Genomic DNA, 25,309 nt, shown 5'->3' with positions numbered 1-25,309 from the left:
AAATCCAACAACCCAAATGTGGACACATGGAAAACGGTCATAAATCTGACCGGTTGGCTTTTTTTTTCTTTTTTTCTTTTTTGGTAAAAAAATATGGATCGTTGATCTCTAGATCGGACGGCCTAGATCAAGCCACGTTAGTAGCCGTTGGATTTGAAATTCAAATTTTTTTTTACCGTTGGAAATCCAACGATCCAGAAAACTAGCCATTGGAAATTCAACGGCCCAAAACGAGCCACGTGCCATTTATCTCGTGCCCTCTATCGCGCCTGCAACGGTGAGCCCCGCCGCCTTTTTCTTGTCTAGACTCGTGGCCACTCGCGCGTGTTTCCCACGCTTCTAGCACAAAAAAAATACAAAAGGGCATGTGACGTCACATAGGTCGAGTCTTGGCTCAACATATTATGGGTCGTGCTAAAGACTGGTTTGGGCTGGGTGCTAACCTATTAGGCTAGGCTGGAGGTGTTTTGATGGGTGCCTGTCCATTTTGGGCTATGAGCCGCCCTACCCCTTAGGGGTTGAGTTGCTCTCAGAGCCATATCCTTTGCTACCATAATCGTATTATCTCCTAAATTAAAAGCTCATGCAATCTTAGGCTTTCCATCCTCATCCCTAATGACGATACCTACTGAAACCACATTATTGACCATTGAACCGTCAAAATTAATTTTAACAAAATGGGGCATTTAATAGTCTTTTCACTCGGATTTGGATTCCATCCGGATCCAAATTGTGGAGATTGTAAGGATTCTCACATCTTAGTCATTCATCGTGCATCGTGTGGTCAGAAATTATTTGATTTTTTTATTTAAAATTAAACACAAATAATACTTGATGAAAACTGGCTACACGATGTACGATGAACGATTAGAATGTAGAGATCCCCACAAAATGAATTCGGAGAGGATCCTCTTCCTTTTCACTCCTCACATACTTACCATTGGAGTTAGCTTTAGGAGCAATAAAATAATACGTTTCAAGGGTCAACGCACTCACACATATCTATTAGGGCTCCTTCTAGTGCTTCTGAACACAACCCCATTCCTATCATTCCATATTTGCCAACACGTTAGTAATCCTTTGCTTAAGTAACTCAACTCAGTCTTTTCCTTAATATCGAATGAGTGCAGCCAATCTACTAAACAATTGCAGTTACCAACAATGTTAAGCTGATTATCGTTCTAGACCTCATTCACAAAATCACAATGTAAGAAAATATGATTTTGATCTTCATCGCCTCCATTGCATAAAAGGCACTGAGTATCAACACTGGTAATGTATCTACTCAATCTTTTCCTTGTTTGAAGTCTTCCCTCTATTAAATGCCAACTAAACATTTTCACTTTGGGTGGGATGTTTAATTTCCACATTTTGTTTAGAAGCTTCTGCCTATTGGAAACATCAACGTTCTTCGTTTTGGATCCAAGTTGCAGACTTAATTGTAATTTTCATTTAGCCCCCAAACAATATTATCCTGGGAATCAGTAATAGGAATTGGTATCTTACAGATTTTCCTCACAACATAGTCTTTCACCACGGAAAGAGATTCTCTCCATATCTCTTCCACCAAAGCCACCGGATCAAGTGATTCGGACCCTTCAAATTGCATCAAACGGCCAAAATTATTATAGCTTTTAAGAGGTCAAAACAGGTGGGCCGTTGGATGAAATTTGAAAGGACCGGACTACTTGATCCTGTGACCTTGGTGGAAGAGATCAGGAGAGGATCTCTTTCCTTCCATCACTTGCCTTTGTTTAGCTTTCCCCACGATTTTTATTAAATTTATCTAAATTACAAAAAAAATGGAAGAAAAATTTACATCTAAGTTTAAAATTTACTTTTGGATCAAACAACATTTTACTTATCAAAGGTTGCGGTTTGTGATATATTTGTGATGTGACAAACCCATTTTGTGTTAATGTGTGGAATAAAAAAGTAACTGGATTAAATATTAAAATATAATAATAATCATTTTTAGCATCAATCAAGCATATTCAAAGCACTTGTGGTCTATCATCTATCATTGACGCCCCAACAACAATATTTGAGGACATTTTGCATGCATAACTGATTCGAAAACATACATCAAGAGAAACCATATCAATCACATTACACCGAAGTTCTTCTCTCATCAATAGCAAGAGCATCAAAAGATCGAAGCAAAAGAAGACAATCCCGTCAATATATTCACCAAGTCATTACCAAAGTCCACTTTTCAAAATTTGTCCGAGAAAATAGAATGTGTAAATTGTCCAAATTATACCGCTCGAAGTCTAATTAAGGAGTTTTGTTGTTCTCATGAGGAATATCTGGTAGATACCAAGTGACCTTAATGTACTATTTTCCCTAGTTCATGAGCATTTGTCCCATTGGGTTTTACTAACCTGACAAGGTTTTAATGAGTCACTTATCTTAGGTTGATCATATCTTGATGTGCACGTTCATCACCATTTGTGTAATTGCCTATGCCATTTGAAGACTTCAAAAATCATTATGTGATTATTTCTTACGTTTTACACACTTAAGAGAGAGTGTTATATTTAATATTGTTTAGAAATATGATTCTGTAAATCTAAAAATAAGATTCCAATAGGATTTGAGATATATAATTTTTTTTTTTTGTAGATATATAATTCTTTCCAACTTGTATTACTTTTGAGACAAAAAAAATATATATATTTCCTTCTACAGCACATACCCCACGAGAAAAAAACCATGCTGTAATTTTAAATTTACCAATACGTCCCTTCCTCATTTTTATTTGTTTCTAGATAATTCCAACTTTTAACTGTGACCTTATCTAACAACCACGGCCCGGATCCGGTCGTCGTTCAAAACAGCCGATCCTCATCCAAAAGTCAAAGTACCAAATAAGACCATGAGATAATCAAATAGGTTTGCGCCACGTATCCGAGCACACGATTTCATTGGCGTAGCAGATTTTCACTCTTTTGCCTATAAAAGAAGCGAGGGACTCCGGGGGCCGGGTAGGTTTTTCCACTCTTTCTTTCTCAAATTGTTTATCTCCCCAGATACTCGTCGACTTAAATCCCTAGGTTTTTCTCGCTGCCATGGCTCGCCGAAGCTCAGGAGGTACACGCCGCCGTCTCTTCTCTTCCTCGATATCTGTTTCTGCTTTCTTATTCTGTAGATCAGAACCCTCCGTTTGGTGTGATTTGATTTCCATTTGTTTCCGTTTATTCTAGGGTTTTGGGTTTGCTGAGAAAAGCAATTAATCTATATGAATTTTCTCTTTCTTTGTACAATAACATTTGCGTATGCGGTTGTTTAATTAGGGTTAGGTTTCTAGGGTTTCCAATTTCAAAGGCAATGGAGGTTCTTGGGTTTGTCTTATTTTATGAAGATTTTTTTTTTTCTAATCGTTTTCATTTTATTTTCCGAATTAGGTTTATTGTTTGAGTAGGCTAATTAGTACATCAAGAGACATAAGCAGTTTATAGTGCGCTGCGCTTTACATGTTTTTACAATGTCCATAACCGAAAGAAAGTTATTAGATTTAAATTCTGCTGATGAAATTTTAGGGCTTGTATGTCACCGTGTCTGGGGTAAACACTGTATTTATTTTTGTCGTAGTAAGCTTTTGGAGGGAGCTTGAGTTTGGGTTGGATGTCTTCATGCCATGATGAATTTACATTTGTATTCATTTTCTTCAATTATGGGTTGTATATGTTTAGTTTAATGTGCTTTAATCTCCTTTTGCAGGTCGATCTGCTCGCCCAGCTCCTCGTCATGCACCTGCACGCAACCCACCTCAGCCTGGTAGCTTTTCTAAACTTTTTTGATAAGTTAGCACTATTGCTACGTTAGCATTTATTGCAGTGATGTTTATTTTGTTTGTTAATATAATATTGTCCTTTCACCTCCAATTGAATTATCTGTGTGACAATGCAGTTCGCCAAGCTCCTCCTCCAGCTCCAGCTCAGTCTGGAAGTGGTGGATCTATGCTTTCGGGAATTGGATCAACCATAGCCCAGGGTAATATGTTTGTCTGGTTGCTTATAACCGTGCATGCACTGTCATTAAAATTGGTGTTGTATGTCTGATTTTACCCTTCGGTTGCAGGTATGGCTTTTGGTACTGGAAGTGCCGTGGCACACAGGGCTGTGGATGCTGTGATGGGTCCTCGCACTATTCAACATGAAGCTGCAGTCTCTGAGGCTACTGCTGCTGCTCCAGTCCCCATGGTTAGCAGCATGGGTGGCTCAGATGCATGCAGTAATCACTCTAAGGCATTCCAAGATGTATGCAAAACGCTACATCCTTTTCCTTTTATTTTCCTGAAAATTTAGTGTCTCAAATAAAATGCTATTGTGTCTCTTTGTTATACTTGTGGATGAGTAAGGGGATGAAATAGCAATATACCATTCTAGTTTTTAATTTTTTGACCTTCTCTTGCCCTGACATAATGCATTTCTTTGTTGTGAAGTTCGGTAGTTTCTTGCTAAAAATTGTTTTATACCCATTCCTAAGATCCCTTGTAGTTTATAATTGTGATCATAACTCATCTTTTCTAGGATTCATACGGCCAACCCTGCTTAGTGGGGACAAGGCTGTGTTGTTGGTGTTGTTGTTTGTGAATTAACAGTATGATGATATGGATCTTGAGATATTTGTGTAATGACGTTTCCTCATGCGTCTGCGGAAGAGTTTTCTGGCTAATTGAGACATGAATATCTTTTTAATGGTTTCCACTTTGGTTCATGTTTCAAACAATAGTCTCGTAATTTATTTAACCGATACTTATTAAATGAAATGAAATGGGAAGTTTGAAGTTGTTTGAGAACTAACTGCGGTCTATTTGTTGACATTGCAGTGCGTCAACCACTTTGGAAGTGATATCAGCAAGTGCCAGTTCTACATGGATATGCTATCCGAGTGCAAAAGGAACTCCAGCATGTTGAATGCCTAAGCACTACTTCCTCTGCCATACAATCAATTATTACCTGCTTTAAAGTCTGAACGTTTTATTCATTCATGTGCCTGTCATGATGGTGAAATTAGTGATCTATTGTGGGGGAAAGGTTTATATAAATCTTTGTACGCATGGGGAAACATGCTGCATTAAGTAGTGCCTCTTATTTGAACTCGGTTTTGAGTATTCATGGTGGTAAAATAATGATCTTTGGAGCTTATGCTGGTTAGTGTGTTTGGAGCCTTATATCATCTGTTCTGGTCTTTTCTTTACTGGGGCTGATCTGGGAGGTGGATTGGGACATAAATTATCTTCTGGCCTTGGGTTTAATCGCGTCTCTCTTGTTTGAGTGTAAGGTAGTAATCAAACAACCAAGACTTTGTAGATCTATAGCGGCAGAGTGGCTGTATACGCGGCCTATGTATACACCCCAAATACAGAGTTTAAGTTACAATAGGGTTAGACAAACCCTATAAGTTCTTATTAGGGGTGTGAAAGATACAGTCACTTTAGGGTTTAGGGTTTAGACCACATACAGATTGGTGTATCTATGGCCCCTTTTATTATGATCGGAATACGGCTGGTACATCACGTGTTTTTATGTACAGGATGAGAATTTTTATGTTTTAAGTTATTAATTTTTTAGCACACATCTCATCATTTGTACAGTGACACGTGATGTACCATTTCGTATTTCGATCATTGAAAAATCTCTCCTTGATTGAGTAATACAGTATCCATTTATTGATTAAAATGCCAGGTGGAACAAATTGATTGGACAACAATTACAACAACAACAACAACAACAACAAAGCCTTTTCCCACTAAGTGGGGTCGGCTATATGAATCCTAGAACGCCATTGCGTTCGGTTTTGTGTCATGTCATCCGTTAGATCCAAGTACTCTAAGTCTTTTCTTAGAGTCTCTTCCAAAGTTTTCCTAGGTCTTCCTCTACCCCTTCGGCCCTGAACCTCTGTCCCGTAGTCACATCTTCGAACCGGAGCGTCAGTCAGCCTTCTTTGCACATGTCCAAATCACCGGAGCCGATTTTCTCTCATCTTTCCTACAATTTCGGCTACTCCTACTTTACCTCGGATATCCTCATTCCCAATCTTATCCTTTCTCGTGTGCCCACACATCCCACGAAGCATCCTCATCTCCGCTACACCCATTTTGTGTACGTGTTGATGCTTCACCGCCCAACATTCTGTGCCATACAACATCGCTGGCCTTATTGCCATCCTATAAAATTTTCCCTTGAGCTTCAGTGGCCTACGACGGTCACACAACACGCCGGATGCGCTCTTACACTTCATCCATCCAGCTCGTATTCTATGGTTGAGATTTCCATCTAATTCTCCGTTCTCTTGCAAGATAGATCCTAGGTAGCGAAAACGGTTGCTTTTTGTGATCTTCGCTAGATTGCTCCGGTCATTAGTGTGGATAAGTATATAAATGGATAGAGATAGGAAAGCAAACACAAGATGTACGTGGTTCACCCAGATTGGCTACGTCCACGGAATAGAAGAGTTCTCATTAATTGTGAAGGGTTTACACAAGTACATAGGTTCAAGCTCTCCTTTAGTGAGTACAAGTGAATGATTTAGTACAAATGACATTAGGAAATATTGTGGGAGAATGATCTCGTAATCACGAAACTTCTAAGTATCGGAGTGTGGTGTCGTCTTGACTTGCCTTATCTGTCTCATAGGTAGATGTGGCATCTTCTCTGAAAGTACTTTTCCTCCATCCAGGGGTGGTATCTTTAACTGGTGGAGATGCACAAGGTAATGTATCAATTTCACTTGAAGCTTACTTGTAGTTTCAGGCTTGGTCAAGCGCGATACAAACCATGTAGTAGGAGTCCCCCAAGTCGCCGAGCTAGGGGGTCTGCTAAAAGAGGTGACAGACAAGGTAAGCAATCAGAGCTCCGACTGATTGTTCACCTTCTCCCGATCTTGCAACAGCATGAAGGATAAAGAGAAGAAAAATGAGAAGAGATGATATGAGATACTTTTGCTTTTGAAGAAGTAACTTTCCACAGGCTTATTCTTGAACTGAGCTGGAGGGTTTTCTGGTTTCCTCCAGAGTATAAGGCCGACTGAAGAATTTGAGGGTCAAAACAAGTCCATCAAATCTAGAGTACGTTCCACCCTGCTGATATGGGATACTTTTGCTTTTGACAGAGTAATGGATGTATTGGCACGTGTGCTGTTACGCTTGTCTCCACATGCTTCCTTGTATCCTTCGCACTTGCCCTATCTGTTCCTCAAGCAGATGCGGAATCTTCCCTGGAAACATAAGATGTTGAAGATGAGTACTCGAGAGCAATGCCAGGTAAGTAATCAGGTAAGGGGTTCCAGGCAGTCAGTTCCTGGCTGGAAGCTTGATTCCAAGTGCTGACTGATTGCTCTCTTTCTCCTTGTCTTGCAGGTAAAAACAAGGCCAAAGGAAAAGACAGGGAAAAAGCATGATATGGGATACTCTTGCTTTTAACCCTGATGATATGAGATATTCTTGCTCTAGTATAGCTTGTTTGCAGAGGTATTATCGGGGGGAAAGAAAGCTGAATATTTCGAAAGGCTTCGTTGGGAGTGCCCTCTCAGATATGATGAAGGGTTGAGCATTTTTGCAGGTCTGCCTGTCCGTTGGGGATGGAGGTCGACATATATAGGCGTCTCCCTAACAAGTAGTAATGCTATTCCTTTACCCTGCTTGGTCATAGCACGGTAGTGGGAGCTGTTAGTTTCACATGTTTTAACTCTGTCAGAGCACTTTGAAAAAGTGGTCTGTGGTATCTGGCTCTCGAGATTCGGAGAACGATGCCTCTTCGATTTTTGAGAAAGCAATCATGCTGGGGGTCTGGCTCTCGAGATTCGGAGAGCAGTGTCTCTTCGATTTTTGAGGAAGTAATCATGTTGGGAGTCTGGCTCTCGAGATTCGGAGGGCGGTGCCTCTTCGATTTTGGAGCAAGCAATCTTGTTGGGAGTGTTGTCTCGAATTTGAGTAAAGGTTGGGCATGTTTGCTAGTCTACCTTGCCACGAAGCACAAAGATTGACACACAGGGACTTTCCAATTATCCAGCAATGGTACTGTTCCTTTACCCTCTCTTCGATTTTGAGAAAGTAGTCATGTTGGGAGTCTGGCTCTCGAGATTCGGAGGACGGTGCCTCTTCGATTTTGGAGCAAGCAATCTTGTTGGGAGTGTTTTCTCGAATGTGAGTAAAGGTTGGGCATGTTTGCTAGTCTACCTTGCCACGAAGCACAGAGGTTGACACAGGGACTTTCCAATTATCCAGCAGTGGTACTGTTCCTTTACCCTTGTGGGTAATAATATGGTAGCTAGACCTTCAAAATTTATATGTCTAAACTTTGTTAGTGCTGTTTCTTTGCTATTCTTTTACCTTTCTTGGTCAGAGCGATGTAGTGGGAGCTGCAAGCTTCACGTGCTCAACTTTGGCAGAGAACTTTGACAAAGTTATCTGTGGTACCCATGAGCTATTGTTGCGTGTGGGAAGTGGGTAATTGAACAGTAAGATTCATGTGCTTTCTACTTCACCAGAAATCTTCGACAGAATGCCCATAATTTCTGCAAAGCTGAGTGTGCGTGTGACAGGTGCTGACAAGGCTAGAAAAGTAGGTGCCTCTTCGATTTCTGAGATCGGCCCTCGTGGTCTCTGAGCAGCCCAGCTTTTGAGAAAGCGAGCGCCTCTTCGATTGATTCGGAGAACGATGCCTCATCGATTTTTGAGAAAACAATCATGCTGGGGGTTTGGCTCTCGAAGATTCGGGGAGCAGTGTCTCTTCGATTTTTGAGAAAGTAATCATGTTGGGAGTCTGGCTCTCGAGATTCGGAAGGCGGTGCCTCTTCGATTTTGGAGCAAGCAATCTTGTTGGGAGTGGTTTCTCGAATGTGAGTAAAGGTTGGGCATGTTTGCTAGTCTACCTTGCCACGAAGCACAGAGGTTGACACACAGGGACTTTCCAATTATCCAGCAATGGTACTGTTCCTTTACCCTCTCTTCGATTTTTAATAAAGTAGTCATGTTGGGAGTCTGGCTCTCGAGATTCGGAGGACGGTGCCTCTTTGATTTTGGAGCAAGCAATCTTATTGGGAGTGTTTTCTCGAATGTGAGTAAAGATTGGGCATGTTTGCTAGTCTACCTTGCCACGAAGCACAGAGGTTGACACACAGGGACTTTCCAATTATCCAGCAGTGGTACTGTTCCTTTACCCTTGTGGGTAATAATATGGTAGCTAGACCTTCAAAATTTATGGGTCTAAACTTTGTTGGTGCTGTTTCTTTGCTATTCTTTTACCCTTCTTGGTCAGAGCGATGTAGTGGGAGCTGCAAGCTTCACGTGCTCAACTTTGGCAGAGAACTTTGGCAAAGTTATCTGTGGTACCCATGAGCTATTGTTGCGTGTGGGAAGTGGGTGATTGAACAGTAAGATTCATGTGTTTTCTACTTCCCCAGAAGTCTTCGACAGAATGCCCATAATTTCCGCAAAGCTGAGTGTGCGTGTGACAGGTGCTGACAAGGCTGGAAAAGTAGGTGCCTCTTCGATTTCTGAGATCGGCCCTCGTGGTCTCTGGGGAGCCCAGCTTTTGAGAAAGCGAGCGCCTCTTCGATTTCTGAGATCGGCCTTCGTGGTCTTTGAGCAGCCCAACTTTTGAGAAAGCAAAAGCCTCTTCGATTTCTGAGATCAACCCTCGTGATCTCTAAGCAGCTCAGCTTTTGAGAAAGCAAACGCCTCTTCGATTTCTGAGCAGGCGCCTCTTCGATTTCTGAAGCTCCGTCGAGTGCAGATTTTTATAGGGGCTGGCATTAAGTTCTAAAGCACACTTGAATCTCCACCAGTAGAAGCTTCATTCTTGCACTTCTAGGATCTTGATTTGTCCGACCTCTTCTCTCTTCAACACCTTTGAAAATGTCTGGCCCCTCCGACCGTCGTTTTGACTTGAACCTTGTTGAAGAGGCAGCCCCGCCTTCTCCAGACAACATATGGCGCCCATCCTTCGTCTCCCCTACTGGTCCTCTTACCGTTGGGGATTCCGTGATGAAGAATGATATGACCGCTGCGGTGGTGGCCAGGAACCTTCTCACTCCCAAAGATAATAGACTACTTTCCAAACGGTCTGATGAGTTAGCTGTTAAGGATTCGCTGGCTCTCAGTGTTCAGTGTGCAGGTTCTGTATCTAATATGGCCCAACGCCTATTTGCTCGAACCCGCCAAGTTGAATCATTGGCGGCTGAAGTGATGAGTCTCAAACAGGAGATTAGAGGGCTCAAGCATGAGAATAAACAGTTGCACCGGCTCGCACATGACTATGCTACAAACATGAAGAGGAAGCTTGACCAGATGAAGGAAACTGATGGTCAGGTTTTACTTGATCATCAGAGATTTGTGGGTTTGTTCCAAAGGCATTTATTGCCTTCGTCTTCTGGGGCTATACCGCGTAATGAAGCTCCAAATGATCAACCTCTGATGCCTCCTCCTTCTAGGGTTCTGTCCAGTACTGAGGCTCCAAATGATCCCCTTCCGGTGCCTTCTCTTTCTGGGGCTCTACCGACTGCTGAGACTTCTCCTAAGCAACCTTTGTGAAGGCTCCCTCTTGTGTGTTTATTTTGACTCATGTATATGTACATATTTGTAGCTTATCAGGGATATCAATAAATAAGCTTTCCTTCATTTCAACGTATTGTGTTAAATACACCAAAGCCTTCTTCGCTAAGTTCTTTGAATTTTCTTTTGTTGAAGCTTGTATGTTGAAGCTTTCTGAGTGGAGCATGTAGGTTGGGGTAGTGTTCCCTTAATTTCCCGAGTGAGGAAAATTTCTCGGTTGGAGACTTGGAAAATCCAAGTCACTGAGTGGGATCGGCTATATGAATCTTAGAACGCCATTGTGCTCGATCCTGTGTCATGTCCTTCGTTAGATCCAAGTACTCTAAGTCTTTTCTTAGAGTCTCTTCCAAAGTTTTCCTAGGTCTTCCTCTACCCCTTCGGCCCTGAACCTCTGTCCCATAGTCGCATCTTCTAATCGGAGCGTCAGTAGGCCTTCTTTGCACATGTCCAAACCACCGTAACCGATTTTCTCTCATCTTTCCTTCAATTTCGGCTACTCCTACTTTACCCCGGATATCCTCATTCCTAATCTTATCCTTTCTCGTGTGCCCACACATCCAACGAAGCATCCTCATCTCCGCTACACCCATTTTGTGTACGTGTTGATGTTTCACCGCCCAACATTCTGTGCCATACAGCATCGCCGGCCTTATTGCCGTCCTATAAAATTTTCCCTTGAGCTTCAGTGGCATACGGCGGTCACACAACACGCCGGATGCACTCTTCCACTTCATCCATCCAGCTTGTATTCTATGGTTGAGATCTCCATCTAATTCTCCGTTCTTTTGCAAGATAGATCCTAGGTAACGAAAACGGTCGCTCTTTGGCATTTCTTGATCTCCGATCCTCACCCCTAACTCGTTTTGGCCTCCATTTGCACTGAACTTGCACTCCATATATTCTGTCTTTGATCGGCTTAGGCGAAGACCTTTAGATTCCAACACTTCTCTCCAAAGGTTAAGCTTTGCATTTACCCCTTCCTGAGTTTCATCTATCAACACTATATCGTCTGCGAAAAGCATACACCAAGGAATATCATCTTGAATATGTCCTGTTAACTCATCCATTACCAACGCAAAAAGGTAAGGACTTAAGGATGAGCCTTGATGTAATCCTACAGTTATGGGAAAGCTTTCGGTTTGTCCTTCATGAGTTCTTACGGCAGTCTTTGTTCCTTCATACATATCCTTTATAGCTTGGATATATGCTACTCGTACTCCTTTCTTCTCTAAAATCCTCCAAAGAATGTCTCTTGGGACCCTATCATACGCTTTTTCCAAATCTATAAAGACCATGTGTAAATCCTTTTTCCCATCTCTATATCTTTCCATCAATCTTCGTAAGAGATAGATTGCCTCCATGGTTGAGCGCCCTGGCATGAACCCGAATTGGTTGTCCGAAACCCGTGTCTCTTGCCTCAATCTATGCTCAATGACTCTCTCCCAGAGCTTCATTGTATGACTCATTAGCTTAATACCCCTATAGTTCATGCAATTTTGTACGTCGCCCTTATTCTTGTAGATAGGCACCAAAGTGCTCGTTCGCCACTCATTTGGCATCTTCTTCGTTTTCAAAATCCTATTGAAAAGGTCAGTGAGCCATGTTATACCTGTCTCTCCCAAAAGTTTCCACACTTCGATTGGTATATCGTCTGGGCCTATTGCTTTTTTATGCTTCATCTTCTTCAAAGCTACAATCACTTCTTCCTTCCGGATTCGACGATAAAAAGAGTAGTTTCTACACTCTTCTGAGTTACTCAACTCCCCTAAAGAAGCACTCATTTCATGTCCTTCATTGAAAAGATTATGAAAATAACCTCTCCATCTGTCTTTAACCGCGTTCTCTGTAGCAAGAACCTTTCCATCCTCATCCTTGATGCACCTCACTTGGTTTAGGTCCCTTGTCTTCTTTTCCCTTGCTCTAGATAGTTTATAGATATCCAACTCTCCTTCTTTGGTATCTAGTCGTTTATACATATCGTCGTAAGCCGCTAACTTAGCTTCTCTGACAGCTTTCTTCGCCTCTTGCTTCGCTTTTCTATACCTTTCACCATTTTCATTGGTCCTCTCCTTGTGTAAGGCTTTACAACATTCCTTCTTAGCCTTCACCTTCGTTTGTACCTCCTCATTCCACCACCAAGATTCCTTTTGGTGTGGGGCAAAGCCCTTGGACTCTCCTAATACCTCTTTTGCTACTTTTCGGATACAACTAGCCATGGAATCCCACATTTGGCTAGCTTCCCCCTCTCTATCCCACACACATTGGGTGATTACCTTCTCTTTGAAAATGGCTTGTTTTTCTTCTTTTAGATTCCACCATCTAGTCCTTGGGCACTTCCAAGTCTTGTTCTTTTGTCTTACTCTTTTGATATGTACATCCATCACCAACAAGCGATGTTGATTAGCCACGCTCTCTCCTGGTATAACTTTGCAATCCTTACAAGTTATACGATCCCCTTTCCTCATTAGAAGAAAATCTATTTGTGTTTTTGACGACCCACTCTTGTAGGTGATCACATGTTCTTCTCTCTTCTTAAAGAAGGTGTTGGCTAAGAAGAGATCATATGCCATTGCAAAATCCAAGATAGCTTCCCCATCCTCGTTTCTCTCCCCAAAACCATGGCCACCATGAAAACCTCCATAGTTGCCTGTCTCCCTGCCCACGTGTCCATTTAAATCTCCTCCTATAAATAACTTCTCCGTTTGAGCAATTCCTTGCACCAAGTCTCCAAGATCTTCCCAAAATTTCTCCTTCGAACTCGTATCCAACCCTACTTGAGGTGCGTACGCACTAATCACATTGATAAGTTCTTGTCCTATTACAATCTTGATTGCCATGATTCTATCTCCTACCCTCTTGACATCTACAACATCTTGTACCAAGGTCTTGTCCACGATGATGCCAACACCGTTTCTCGTTCTATTTGTGCCCGAATACCAAAGTTTAAACCCTGAGTTTTCTAGATCCTTTGCCTTACTACCAACCCACTTAGTTTCTTGTAGGCACATAATATTTATCCTTCTCCTCACCATAACTTCCACTACTTCCATAGATTTTCCCGTTAAGGTTCCTATATTCCACGTTCCTAAACGCATTTTGCTCTCTTGAACTCTACCCTTCTGTCCTAGCTTCTTCACCCTCCCCTGTCTAATAGGATCAAAGTACTTCTTTTGTGTGTCCCGGGTAAAGTTGATAGGAGCATATGCTCCCAAACAACTTTGAGTGGAGTCGTTCGAAAAGAAGTTTCTATGGCCCCCTTGCTCATTTAACACTGCATCCGGGTGCCGATGGAGATACAGCGACCCTTGCTCACTTATCACTGTGCTCAGGCCACACAGCGCGCCACTTACGGGTGACGCCCTAGCTTTAGCGCGATTTTGTTCTGGATTCATTTTCATAAGGATTCGACGTGATCATGGAGTGCCGGCTGTCGACTACCTGACGCCCTCCCCCTCCTCCTTTATCCGGGCTTGGGACCGGCCATGTAAGACATAGGCGGAGTTTGATTGGACAACAATTAAAAAAAGAAAAAGATGGAAAGTCGGTCGCGTGAAAAATGGGGAGAGAGTTTCTTCTTCTGTCTTCTTTGCTGAAACCAAGGTTCAAGAACGGTAGAGTAAGTGGTTTTCTTTGTGCAGCTCTTTGCCTAAAATTAGATCCTTCTTCTTTATACAAAGCTTATGTTGCACCCTATTTACATTTATGGTGGTTTTATCTCTAGTACCTATTTGTACATTTATGGTGGTACATTTATGGCCCTCACAAACACTTCTTCAAACTTTTGGTTGGTTCTGGGTCCACCCGGGTTCATGAATGGATCTGCCATTATTCGTTATCTCCTACTGCATGTAAAGACTTGAATGCATGTAAAGACCTGAAAATCCTAAAAACTTGGAAAGTTTAACGAAAAGCACATGGTACTGTTCACTTTAACGAAAAACCACATTTTTACACTAAAAAGTCAATCATGGTACTATTCACTTTATCTTTTATTTTGTCATTATCATTAAAACTCAAAGTTTTCAAGCTCTTTTCATTAGTTTTCTTTAAAAACTTTGCATCTAAGATCTACGATGTAGACAACTAAAAAACAAAGTGATCTAACTCTTAAACAACAAGAAAAAGGCACTCTTTTTTTTATATTTTATATTTTATATTTTATATTTTTATGAGTTCACAAGGAAAGGCACTTAAAAAGGATTTTCAACTCATATATTAATATCATAATTTAAATTAGGGATAGGCGCTGGTCGATCGGGTCCTATTTTGGTAGATTCGAACTCGACTTTGATTTTCATAAACGAGTCTAAGCCGGTTCAGATTTTTGTAATTTTATTAGTGGTAGCGGCTCATTTGGATCCATTTGATAGAGTCGGGTTCCTATGGATCGTACATTCATTTTCAATCAGGTGCCATATAAAAAATAATAATAAAAACAATCTCTAAATGCTTTTTTTTTTTGGAGTTTTAACGAAAAACCCACGGTCCTGTTCACTTTAATGAAAAACCACATTTTTACACTAAAAAGTCAATCATAGTACTATTCACTTTACCCTTTATTTTGTCCTTATCGTTAAAACTCAAAATTTTCTAACCATTTTCATTAGTTTTCCTTTTTTTTTTAGTAAATAAAATATATTGATGAGAAAAAGGAGAAGACTAGCAGCAAAGAGTAGCTGAAAAAATAGACACCCAACAAAGAGCTACAGCTATAAGAAAAACAGACAGCAAAGCTAACAACATTGCATCAAAGCAGCAAAAATAAGTACTAACTATTCATAGTTATATTACATTCCCGTAAAGTAGAGTCATTAGCAGCGGAATGGGCGATTTTTAAAGAACTCAATCGAAGTCTAATGGTGGACTTAATTGAGTTGAGAACCACTGCAACGGGTTGACATGAGTTATTGAATCTATGGTTGTTCCGCTTCCTCCAAACATAATACACTGTAGCAGCAAGATTTAACTTCAAAACTATCGACGATAGAGATTTTCCCTTGCAACAGCTGCCCACATGACAAAAAGAGGCCAAGGGAGCCTTAGCCAGGGGACACCGCAATTGAATAGCATCAAAGATGAAATATCATCGGTAAAAGGATTCTCAGAGAAGAGGTGGCAATGAGACTCATAGCAACAGAGCAGAGTACGCAAGTGACATGAACTAACGAAGCAAAACTCAAAATTCTATCCATAGTAGAAAACTTGCATTTAATAAAGTCAATACGAATAATGTTCTAACGAGTATCAATTTCACATCAGAAAAAACAAAATCTGCATATGCTTATAAGTAGTTAAGCTATTTTTCATATTGCTTATTAATTTTACAGAGAAACCTCAACTTCCTTCATGTCTACCCAAATTGGTTTGGACCATAATATTTCTAGGCCTGGGATGTCGCCCATCTGAACCATTCTAGGATGTTTGTTACTCTGAAAATTCCGTCGCCCATTTGTCAATTATATTGTACTACTTCAGTGAGATGATTAGAAAATGCAATGATTTTATTAGCAAAATTAAGCAACTTTGCAAATTTTCCTTCAAATTAAACTTGATAACATCTTAATTCTTAAGTTGCCAACCTAAACACAGTTACCAACCTATCAAACTGTGAAAACTAAGCACCCTTTCTTAGCCTCTCCTCAAAACACAACATTTCTACACTTAATTTCTTCTCTCTCATAAATAATTAGTCATTTATCATCATAATTCCCCCTTGAGAAAGCTTCTGCAAACCCTCTTCCATGTCTCTCTGTCTGGTTGACATGCCTCCACCTTGGCCTTCAATTCTTCAGCTTCCGAGACCTGAAACCAAATCCACAAGAACAAATTGTGTAATCAAATTAAACTGTTGCATGACTTGTTAACTAGCTGAACATTCAAAAGGATAGCGATTTTGGTACTCCCAGTTTAGCGTTTGGCCCGCCAAACCCAATATTTATAGAATTTCTACTTTCACATCAGAGTGCCAAAATCGTTATCCTTGGAAATCTTTTTTATAGATATATATATTTACCAAGATGTATTCGAGTTTGGCAAGGCGATCGATAAGATTGAGAAGAATATCTTTGGTGTACTCAGGGTGGCCTTGGATGCCCATCATGTGATCTCCATACTTAAACATCTCCACACCGGTCTTATCCGACCATGCAATCAACTCTGCCTTAGGAGGAAGTTCCCACACCTTTTTTTTTTTTTTTTTCAAATGAGAATAAACATGAATTTATTTATTAAATTTGAGTTTCATGCATGGTAAACCGTAAATACTGAAGTATTCAGCAGGAAATTCAAATCTATACATTCGACAACGACGGAGAAGTATACACACCTCATCTTGGTGGATTTCATATATGGAGAGAAGAGCTGGAACGTTGAGAGAAGAGAAGGCCTTGGATGATGGTGACAAGTGGACGGTTCGGATTCCGATATCCCAGCCTGTGATGGCTCTACCAGATTTTCCTCCCAGTGCACGGCTCAATATCTAATCAAAATCATATATAGAGAGTAGATAAAGACAGCTCATTGAGGAGGACATAACAAGAAATGTGGCATTAGTTTAAAGGGTGGGATAAGGAGTTGACAGATGAACCATCTAAATAATTAATAGAATTGACATATATTGGGTCCTAGAAAAGCAATACAACGAACTAAATTCTCACTTCCTTTTATTAATTCTAATGTTTTGTCACATTAAGTGGATTCTGCGTATATTCCACAATATCGCAATATTTCATCATAAACTCGTTTACTAATCCATAATCAGAATAAGAATAATACGAATTCCTTATAAATTATTTATAACGCATGTCTGATATAAGGGCAGCGGCCATGGACAGAAGAGGATATCATCGGTCAGACATCCCATATATCAGGTAGTGGATGGTGAAGTGATTCCTCCACGAGGAGAAACTGAATCGCTCTAAATAAAGGCAAAGTTGCATGGAATTAGTTTATTTCTAACGTGTGAATGTAGTGTTGGACACCTTTATCTCACGCTCATATATAAGAATGGGGGGCAATGCGAAACCATGCAACAAGCACCCCAAAACACCCTAAAGCTAAAAGCCAAAAACCAAAAACCAAAAGCTAAAAGCCAAAAGCACAGCACGTTTTCCATCAAGGTTAGCCACCGACAAGTTACAAAACGGGAAAAGCACACAACAAACAACCACGAGCTTAAAAAGCATTTCCAGATAGAACATGTCATGCAAACTTTCATAGATATTATATTAAATTCTGCCATCCTAATTTGAATCAATTCCACGTGTCTATCCTTTATCCTAATCCAATCAAATCATCCCCAGAATAGTATAGCCACCGAACTCATTACGACAATGATTGTCTATCCTTCCACTTCTCGTATCCTCCTGTGCTCTTCTGTTTATGTGGTCACGGTTAAACCATGTCAATATTTTATATTTTTATTCATTTTTATCTTATTATATCTATAAAAAAATAATATAAAATATTAAGATGACTTAATCGTAATCATATAAAATAAGAATGTACGAGAAGTGGAAGGGCAGACAATTCTTATTCAACTCGTTATCCATTAAACACACACACACAAATGTATAGGGAATAATCTCCCTTCGAAACGTGCAACGTGCAACACAATAACCACAATAATGTCATGATAATCATTAAAAAATTAAAGCAATTTAAGCAAAACAAAAACAAATATGATCCTATCAAAAAATTCTCCTTTTTTGGGGCCTATCTGACCGTTTGATGATGAATAATATTAAGTAAATGCATGTAGCATAACCAAGTAAAGTCTAAGTGCAAGTAAAAAAGTTAGTGATAACAAAATGAGAACCAACGTTGGTTCTCCAATAATGTAATTAAACCGATAAGACTTAAGTAGGCATAGTGGCACACATCTAATCTTGCAACATTTAGTGGCCTTATGGATGTACTGTACTACTCATATATTTTTGTCAACACACACAAACATATTACATATAATATATATAAGTTCTCTTCCGTTGAGTGATCCATCGAGTAAACACTAATATAACTGCTATTTAATTCAATGGTTATAGTTTCGAATTTGAATAACTTTAGTACATATATCTTTGATGAAAAACCTAAAAATTAAACAATTAAATTGTTAAAATACAATGTACAGTGGACTTTACGAAAGATCCCTTAAATAAAAGGAGACTATAGTAGAACAGAACGAAACAGAACGAAGCGTTTTAATCAATGGCCAAATTTTGACTTGGTGCGAGATAGAGAGAAGAGTGGAATCCCTATGACCTGTGCTTAGCTCCAAATCACTGTAGGTCCCACTGGATGTGAGCAAAATTGCTGGAAGAGAGCATTTTTGAGACATCACAATAACTATGATGTATGCTCATTATACACGTAATTATTTGTCACGTGTCATTTCAATTATCTCTAGTTAAACATTTACATTAAATATTACTTTATCAGTTTTGTAAAAAATTAACCAAGATTAAGTAAAAGGCAAATGATCACCAAGATTTATGGTGGTGGTGTTTAGCAAAAACGCTTCCTCGTTGGAATGTCACTTCAAGTGTGGAGTGATGCTGCAAACATGTTTCCTTACCGTTGACGGTATTTAGGTTAAAATTAAGTTAACAAAACATATAACATGTGATAAGTCATAGTCATAGTATTAATTCTCACGAAAATGATCACGATAGTTGAAATTAATTTGACATGAACGTTACAAACTAAATATCTAAGAAACTGTTACAGCGTCACGCACGATAACACAAAACTTTTTTATATTTCATTCTATTCGTACAAGTGACGTGTAAATGAGTGTTTTACAGCTAAAACTGTCAACCATAAAACCTCACATACCCGATATATTAGTTTTTCTTACTTAAACAAGTATTTTCTTAGCAGACGACATTAGTGATAGAAAATAATAATGTCCATACATTTTGAAACAGGTTTGATCTCCACCAACTTCTCATGTCTTAACAACTATTTAACATACGAACGTTATCTCTCTAAAAATCATTATTTTGTGGGACCACATAGTATTAGGTCACAAGACGACTAATTAGTAAACGATATGAACGTTAATCGTGGAAGCTAAAAGTCATGATCGTACGGTTACAAGACTACTGACAGTAAAGTTTCCCTCTAGAACAAGACTTGGCTGCTGAGTTGTTTCAAAACTTGGACATATGTCCACATGGTATCGGGTATAAGCTGAAGTGAATTGTTTCAGGAGCCAAGTTAATTCCTTCCGTCTGATGGACCACACACCAAACTTCTTGAAGCACAAGAAGAGGGAGGAGTGGACTTAGTCTCGTAATAGATTAACAATAATGTGATTCAATTTCATTTATGGTAAAAATCGAATCTAAAATCTCTCACTTATAATACTAATATTAATAGGCTTAACTTATTAATCACAATTAATCTCGTGCCTATTAAAAGACCATTATACCCTTAATCTGAAGTAATGGAAAATCCCAGAGCCCAGCACGAAACAGTCTTTTTCCCACCTTATGTTCTTCCTAATATGATAATATGTGAAATGACCCATAATATCCTTTCTTAAGAAAACCCAATTTTCCAAAAATACAAAAATAAAAAAAGTTGACAGAGATAAAGACAGAACGAAGAAAATATTGTTGGGAGGAGGAAGATTACCTGATGACCGAAGCAAATGCCGAGAACTTTTTTCTTGATGGAATCCAATTTCTGGAGGAGGGTGAGGAGCCTGCAGATCCAGGCATCATTGCCGTGGGCATCCCTGCTGCTTCCGGATATCACAAACCCATCGTAGCTTTCAATCTCATCGTCCTCCGGAAACTCGCCGCGCGCCACCCGGTACAAGTCCCACGTCTCCCCCTCCTCCGCCAGCATTCTCAGAAACACCCCAAAATACCCCCCGTACGTCTTCTTCACAAACTCCGTGTCCTCTGCGCACAGAAGCACTGCAAATTTCTTCCCACCCATCTCTCTAGCTCTTTCTCTCCCTCGCTCTAAAATTCTTAAATACTTGGAAGGAGAGGGAGGATTAATTGGGTTTCCAAATGGGGTTTTGGAAAGAGATATTGCAATGCCTCTCTGACTCTCCAAAAGAGGAAATTTTTAGAGAGAGAGAGGGAGAGAGAGAGAGAGAGAGAGAGAGAGAGGCTCTTCTCTGTCTTGATGTTGAGAGATGCGTGTTGAAATTCTTTGGACTTGCAATAGAGATTGCCAGAGCCCGATGCTTTTAAACTGGTGGGTTCTAGAAACGCTCACGTTTCGAACCCAAATTTACAATTTTGACACCTGCTGTGGTTTACCAAAAATACCCCCTTCTATGCATAATGTTTAATTTCGTATTTTATTTTATTGGTGTTTAATTGCGTATCCATGCTGGTTACAGAGAAGATAAATGAATGTGCCTGGCTTAATGGCCTACATTTATACGGCAGATGAACTTTGTGACACTTCCCACCCTGCCAGTTTTATTCCACTACCTTCCCCAAGTTAAGGACTTTAAACTAGACTTGACATTTTGGACCCGACTTGACCCGATCCGACCCGTTAATATTAGTATTTGGGTGGATGCTTAACGGATCGGATCACTAACGGGTGAACCCGTTAAATAACAGGTCACTTTGGGTCAACCCATTAGACCCATTAGCAACCGTTAACATCCATTAGCTGATGATGTTTTAGTAATTTCAATAAAGTCTTAATAACAAAATATAAACTCTATGAAAAATAATAATAATAATAATTGTTAATGGGTGAAACGGGTGATCCGTTAGCTTAACGGGTCGAGTTCGGATGACCCTTTAACTTAACGGGTTGGGTTGAACCCGATCCAAACCCAATAAACCCGACCCGTTTACAGGTCTACTTCAAACCCCACAAAAAGAAGAGAGTCAAATTTGTAAATTGGCAAGTGATTTTTTACCACAGTAGTAGAAAGGTGTTGAACTCTTGCATGATGGTGCAAGTCCAAACTCTGTCGGTGACTAATCTAACAAAATCTATAGCTTGACAAAAAAAAATGTAAATTAATTTTTTTAGCATATTTTGCATATGCGAATGGGGAATTTACAATTTTTTATTTTAAACCAATAAGGTATTGCGTCTAAGGAATTGTTTAGAAAATAAATTATATAAAAATAATCTCTTTTTTCTGTTTTGTATTCCTTTCGTGACCTTTTGACCTTGGAGGATTGGTGTGTCGCGTGTTAAATGCAGATTGTTGGAGAATGGTGAATTGAAAATGATAATGATCAGTTTGGGAAGCTAGGGCTTAACGTTTTCTTTAATTTGTTCACATGTCACAATGATGGTATAACCATGTACCTAATATATATTAAAATCTTGGTTTAATTTCAGTTTACTACCTTGAACTTTCTTAATTTTCAATATTTGGTGCATCAAGTTTTTTTTGTCCCAAAGTGGTATATGAAGTCATAATTTTGGGACAGTTTTATACATCTGTTAAGGTTGCTGTTAAATCATTTGTTTACTAGTGATGTGGCGCCCACGTGGACAATAATTGGGCGTCACATGACAATATGGGCTCACGTGGATATTAAAAAATAAAAAATAAAAAAATTAAAAATTAAATGTTAATAAAAATTAAATAATTTCCGTCTTCTTCTTCTTCGACAAAATTACACCTACAAAACAAATAACACCTTAGGTCAAGGTCAAGAGCCTCACGCGTCCACGATGAATGGGGGGGGGTTTTCGCTGAAAAACCTCCGATACCAAAATTATAATTTTGAGGGAAAAGTGTTTGAAGAATTTAGAGAATTTTGCAAAAGAGTTTGAATTGAGTTTTGGAGAAAATAAGGGTGTTTATATAGGGGTGTGGCCGGCCCCTTTGGGAGGATGGGGACCGGCCACTTGGATGGTTTTTTGGGTGAGATTCATGATTTGTTAGCTAATTAATAAATTAATTGAGTAATAAATCAATTAATTAGCTAATTAATATAATTATAAATGAATGATTTGGGGGTTACTTGTGGAGAAGATTTGATGATGATGGATAAAATAGGTTTTGAATAAATACCTATTTTGGGCACTTTTGACTTGATTCATGGATGATTGCCTACTGTTTGCGTGTAGAAATCTCGGTGTGCCTCGAGGGCAATCTTGTCTTTTTTGTCCAAAAATTCACGTGTCGTCTCTATATTTTTCTTGATTATTTTTGGCTCCACAAATAAACCCACACATGTTAGGCTGCTTGCAGGAAATGACAGCAGGTGTAGAGATTTTCTTGCTTTGGGAAAAATAGGATTGTTTCTTATTTTGATGTAGATTCCATCTTTAATAGGAAATTAGATCCTTCTTGGAAAAGAAAATAAATTTCTCTTAATGAAAAGGGCTTGGGCTAAGTTTATTTTAATAAAAAACCATGCTATAACTTTATTTAATGAAAAAAACTTAAATTTTAATGAAAAACCCTTAAATTTTAATAAAAATGACAAAAGAACTTAAATTTTAATGAAAAAGACATAATTTTAATATTAAAAAAATTAAAAAAAAAATTTTGACCTGCGGACAAACTGTTTATGAAACTTTTTACACTGTTTATGAAACTTACGACACTGTTTATGAAACTTACTACATTGTTTATGAAAACTTATGACATTGTTTATGAAACTTACTATACTGTTTATGAAACTTATTATACTGTTTATGAACACATTTATATATAAACACATATAAATGTGTTTATATATGTGAAACTGGCATAATCAACAAAATGGCGTGCAACTTGCTGTGTCTTTGAAGCTTTCTCCTACATTCCTCAATCTATGTAAACCATGAAACTTGTTACTGGTTATTTTTCCTTTTGGTTTTGACCACTCTGTTATTAAACTCTTGCAGCAGACATCTTATTTATGAACTTTTGTAGGGCTATTTATGATTTTATGTTAAGTTGCGTAGGGCTATTTTCTTGATTGGGCCTCCATATGAGTTTTTCGTGAAATAGTACTTGAGTTCAATATTACTCATCTGCAATTAGGAAGAAAATGAATGCTATGGTGTTCAGATTACTCTGGCACTGATGATTTTGATGTACTTGCATAGAGAACCAGTGTTTGGCCAATTACCTATAAGCCATAAACATGATTCTAATCCATTTAATCATGATGACATTACTCTGGACTCTGCGGGACTACAGTCAACAAATTGGACGATGAAGGAAAGTCAAAACAGGGTTTCGTGCGGTTCAAAGGACAATGCAGAAGATGGTACCTCGAAATTTAAATTCTAATGGTAATAGAATTTTTTTGCAGAATTCTTGATATCTGTGTCACTACATGCAAGAGTGACGCAGGAGCAACTAAAAGAAATTAATTCATGTTGATATATGTTAGAATCTGTGATGATGATGGTAGAATTTTTAAAAGGAATGAATGAAGTTGGACAGAGCATATTACAAAGAAAAGGGACTGGGTGTGGGTGTTGCACGCGTTGGGCTATGTTTTTTTGTTTTTGTTTTTCCTCTTCTTTTCTTGTCCTTATCATTAAATAAAGTTTTTAAGATGGTTTTTGATTAAAATGCAAAGTTTTCAAGTCTTTTTCATTAGTTTTCCTTTTATTCTACCCTACAAGAGAGAGAAAGCTGGAGGATATTTGTTTCCCCTCTCCTAGCAATCTTATACATTTGCCCGTGCAAAGGACCATCTTTCATTGCTTTCTTCGTCTTCTTTGCGCCATATCGAGGTAAGAAAATTTTAATTTTCCTTGTCTTCTTCTTGAATAGTGTTGTCGCGGGGTAATTGTCGAGGTGGTGCGGCATGTCGGCTGGCAGGGGCTAGGAGTCGGATCGGCATGAGCCGAGAAGGTGTTGTGGTAGGGACCATTGCTTGGGCTGCTCGGCTTGGCTAGAGCCAATGGCAGCTTGTGCGGCTGGGGCCACAGATTAGGCCGTAGGGCACAGTGCTAGGCAAGCCGCATGACTCATGTCCTTTGGGCTTTTTGACTTGACACGGGCCAGGCCGGCGATTGAGAGAAATGAGGAGGTTGCGAGCCTTATAGGCTGCTGGAATGCTGGGCATACATACATCCTGCTTGGTGGTCCAAGACGAAAAATGAGAGAAAAACTAGTATGGGTTGAGCTTTCATGCTGAGTATCGTGAATGATGTTAGTTGCTTAGTCCTCTTCGTCGAGAGAAATTGACACACCCCGATCCTAGAATCAAGGCGTGCTGGCACGCCTTGATTCTAGGATCGGGGTGTGTCAGAAATGTAGGTTGCTTTTGAGAGAGGAGGTAAAGAAGATCAAGATGGATGCATTGACTTGTCTGATCGCTGTCGTGGAGCTTACTATGAATGAAGGTGGAAAGAAGAGATCTTCCCTTCCTGCTCAAGAGATGCCGGTTAAGAAAAAATTGAAGACTTCATCTGCTGCTCGTGAAGGTCTGCCTGCTCCCGAGAGGTCTATGATTGACATGACTTCTTCCAATGGGAAGAAAAATGAGGTAGCTAGATCTGAACCTGTGGCGCCTGCCATGTCGAGAATGGCTAGTACAATTACTGATAAGATTGCTCAGTGTAGAGGTCTTGTCATGCCCTCAGTGCCGTAGTCTATAGCAAGACGTCCGTTGGGAGATAAGTCTGGTTCACCTTTGGAGATGCTTACTATTATGAAGAGTGATAAAGTAGACTCTGCTGCTAAAGTGGCGCCAATGCCCACTCACCTTGTTGTTAAGACTGATACGGGAAGGAGAAGACTACTCGCGTGGTCAGCTGTGAGAAATCCACTAAGCCTGCTTCTGGCGAAGTTGCTAAGAT

At 39.6% G+C, this 25,309-nt stretch overlaps 2 protein-coding genes across 2 annotated transcripts; one reads left to right on the top strand and one right to left on the bottom strand.

Annotated features, from left to right (window-relative positions):
- Positions 1–2,929: 2,929 nt before the first annotated feature.
- Positions 2,930–5,153, top strand: LOC126585493 (uncharacterized). Its single transcript, XM_050249941.1, has 5 exons — positions 2,930–3,093; positions 3,724–3,780; positions 3,913–3,996; positions 4,084–4,262; positions 4,835–5,153. The coding sequence occupies exons 1-5, from the start codon at positions 3,072–3,074 to the stop codon at positions 4,928–4,930; spliced, it is 438 nt and encodes a 145-aa protein (XP_050105898.1). The 5' UTR covers positions 2,930–3,071; the 3' UTR covers positions 4,931–5,153.
- Positions 5,154–16,041: 10,888 nt separating this feature from the next.
- On the bottom strand, positions 16,042–20,758 carry LOC126585490 (gamma-glutamyl peptidase 5-like). The gene is made up of 4 exons (XM_050249938.1): positions 20,198–20,758; positions 16,887–17,039; positions 16,575–16,742; positions 16,042–16,363 (listed from the first exon to the last, which is right to left on the bottom strand). Exons 1-4 carry the CDS (start codon positions 20,504–20,506, stop codon positions 16,262–16,264), a joined length of 732 nt encoding a protein of 243 aa, XP_050105895.1. The 5' UTR covers positions 20,507–20,758; the 3' UTR covers positions 16,042–16,261.
- Between the last annotated feature and the right edge of the window lie 4,551 nt (positions 20,759–25,309).

Source organism: Malus sylvestris, chromosome 10 (genome assembly GCF_916048215.2).
Source record: "Malus sylvestris chromosome 10, drMalSylv7.2, whole genome shotgun sequence".
NCBI classification, from domain to species: Eukaryota; Viridiplantae; Streptophyta; class Magnoliopsida; order Rosales; family Rosaceae; genus Malus; species Malus sylvestris.
The sequence above is the reverse complement of the archived record's forward strand: the minus strand, read 5'-3'. Positions and strand labels throughout refer to the sequence as shown.

Excerpts from the sequence above, each read along its gene's own strand:
- LOC126585490 (XM_050249938.1), bottom strand. The coding sequence starts at position 20,506 with ATGGGTGGGAAGAAATTTGCAGTGCTTCTGTGCGCAGAGGACACGGAG. Across the intron at positions 17,040-20,197 it reads GCATTTGCTTCGGTCATCAG|ATATTGAGCCGTGCACTGGG; the intron begins GTAATCTTCCTC and ends GATTTTGATTAG. Across the intron at positions 16,364-16,574 it reads CCAAACTCGAATACATCTTG|GTCTCGGAAGCTGAAGAATT; the intron begins GTAAATATATAT and ends ATTTGGTTTCAG.
- LOC126585493 (XM_050249941.1), top strand. The coding sequence starts at position 3,072 with ATGGCTCGCCGAAGCTCAGGAG. Across the intron at positions 3,997-4,083 it reads TGGATCAACCATAGCCCAGG|GTATGGCTTTTGGTACTGGA; the intron begins GTAATATGTTTG and ends CTTCGGTTGCAG. Across the intron at positions 4,263-4,834 it reads ACTCTAAGGCATTCCAAGAT|TGCGTCAACCACTTTGGAAG; the intron begins GTATGCAAAACG and ends TTGACATTGCAG.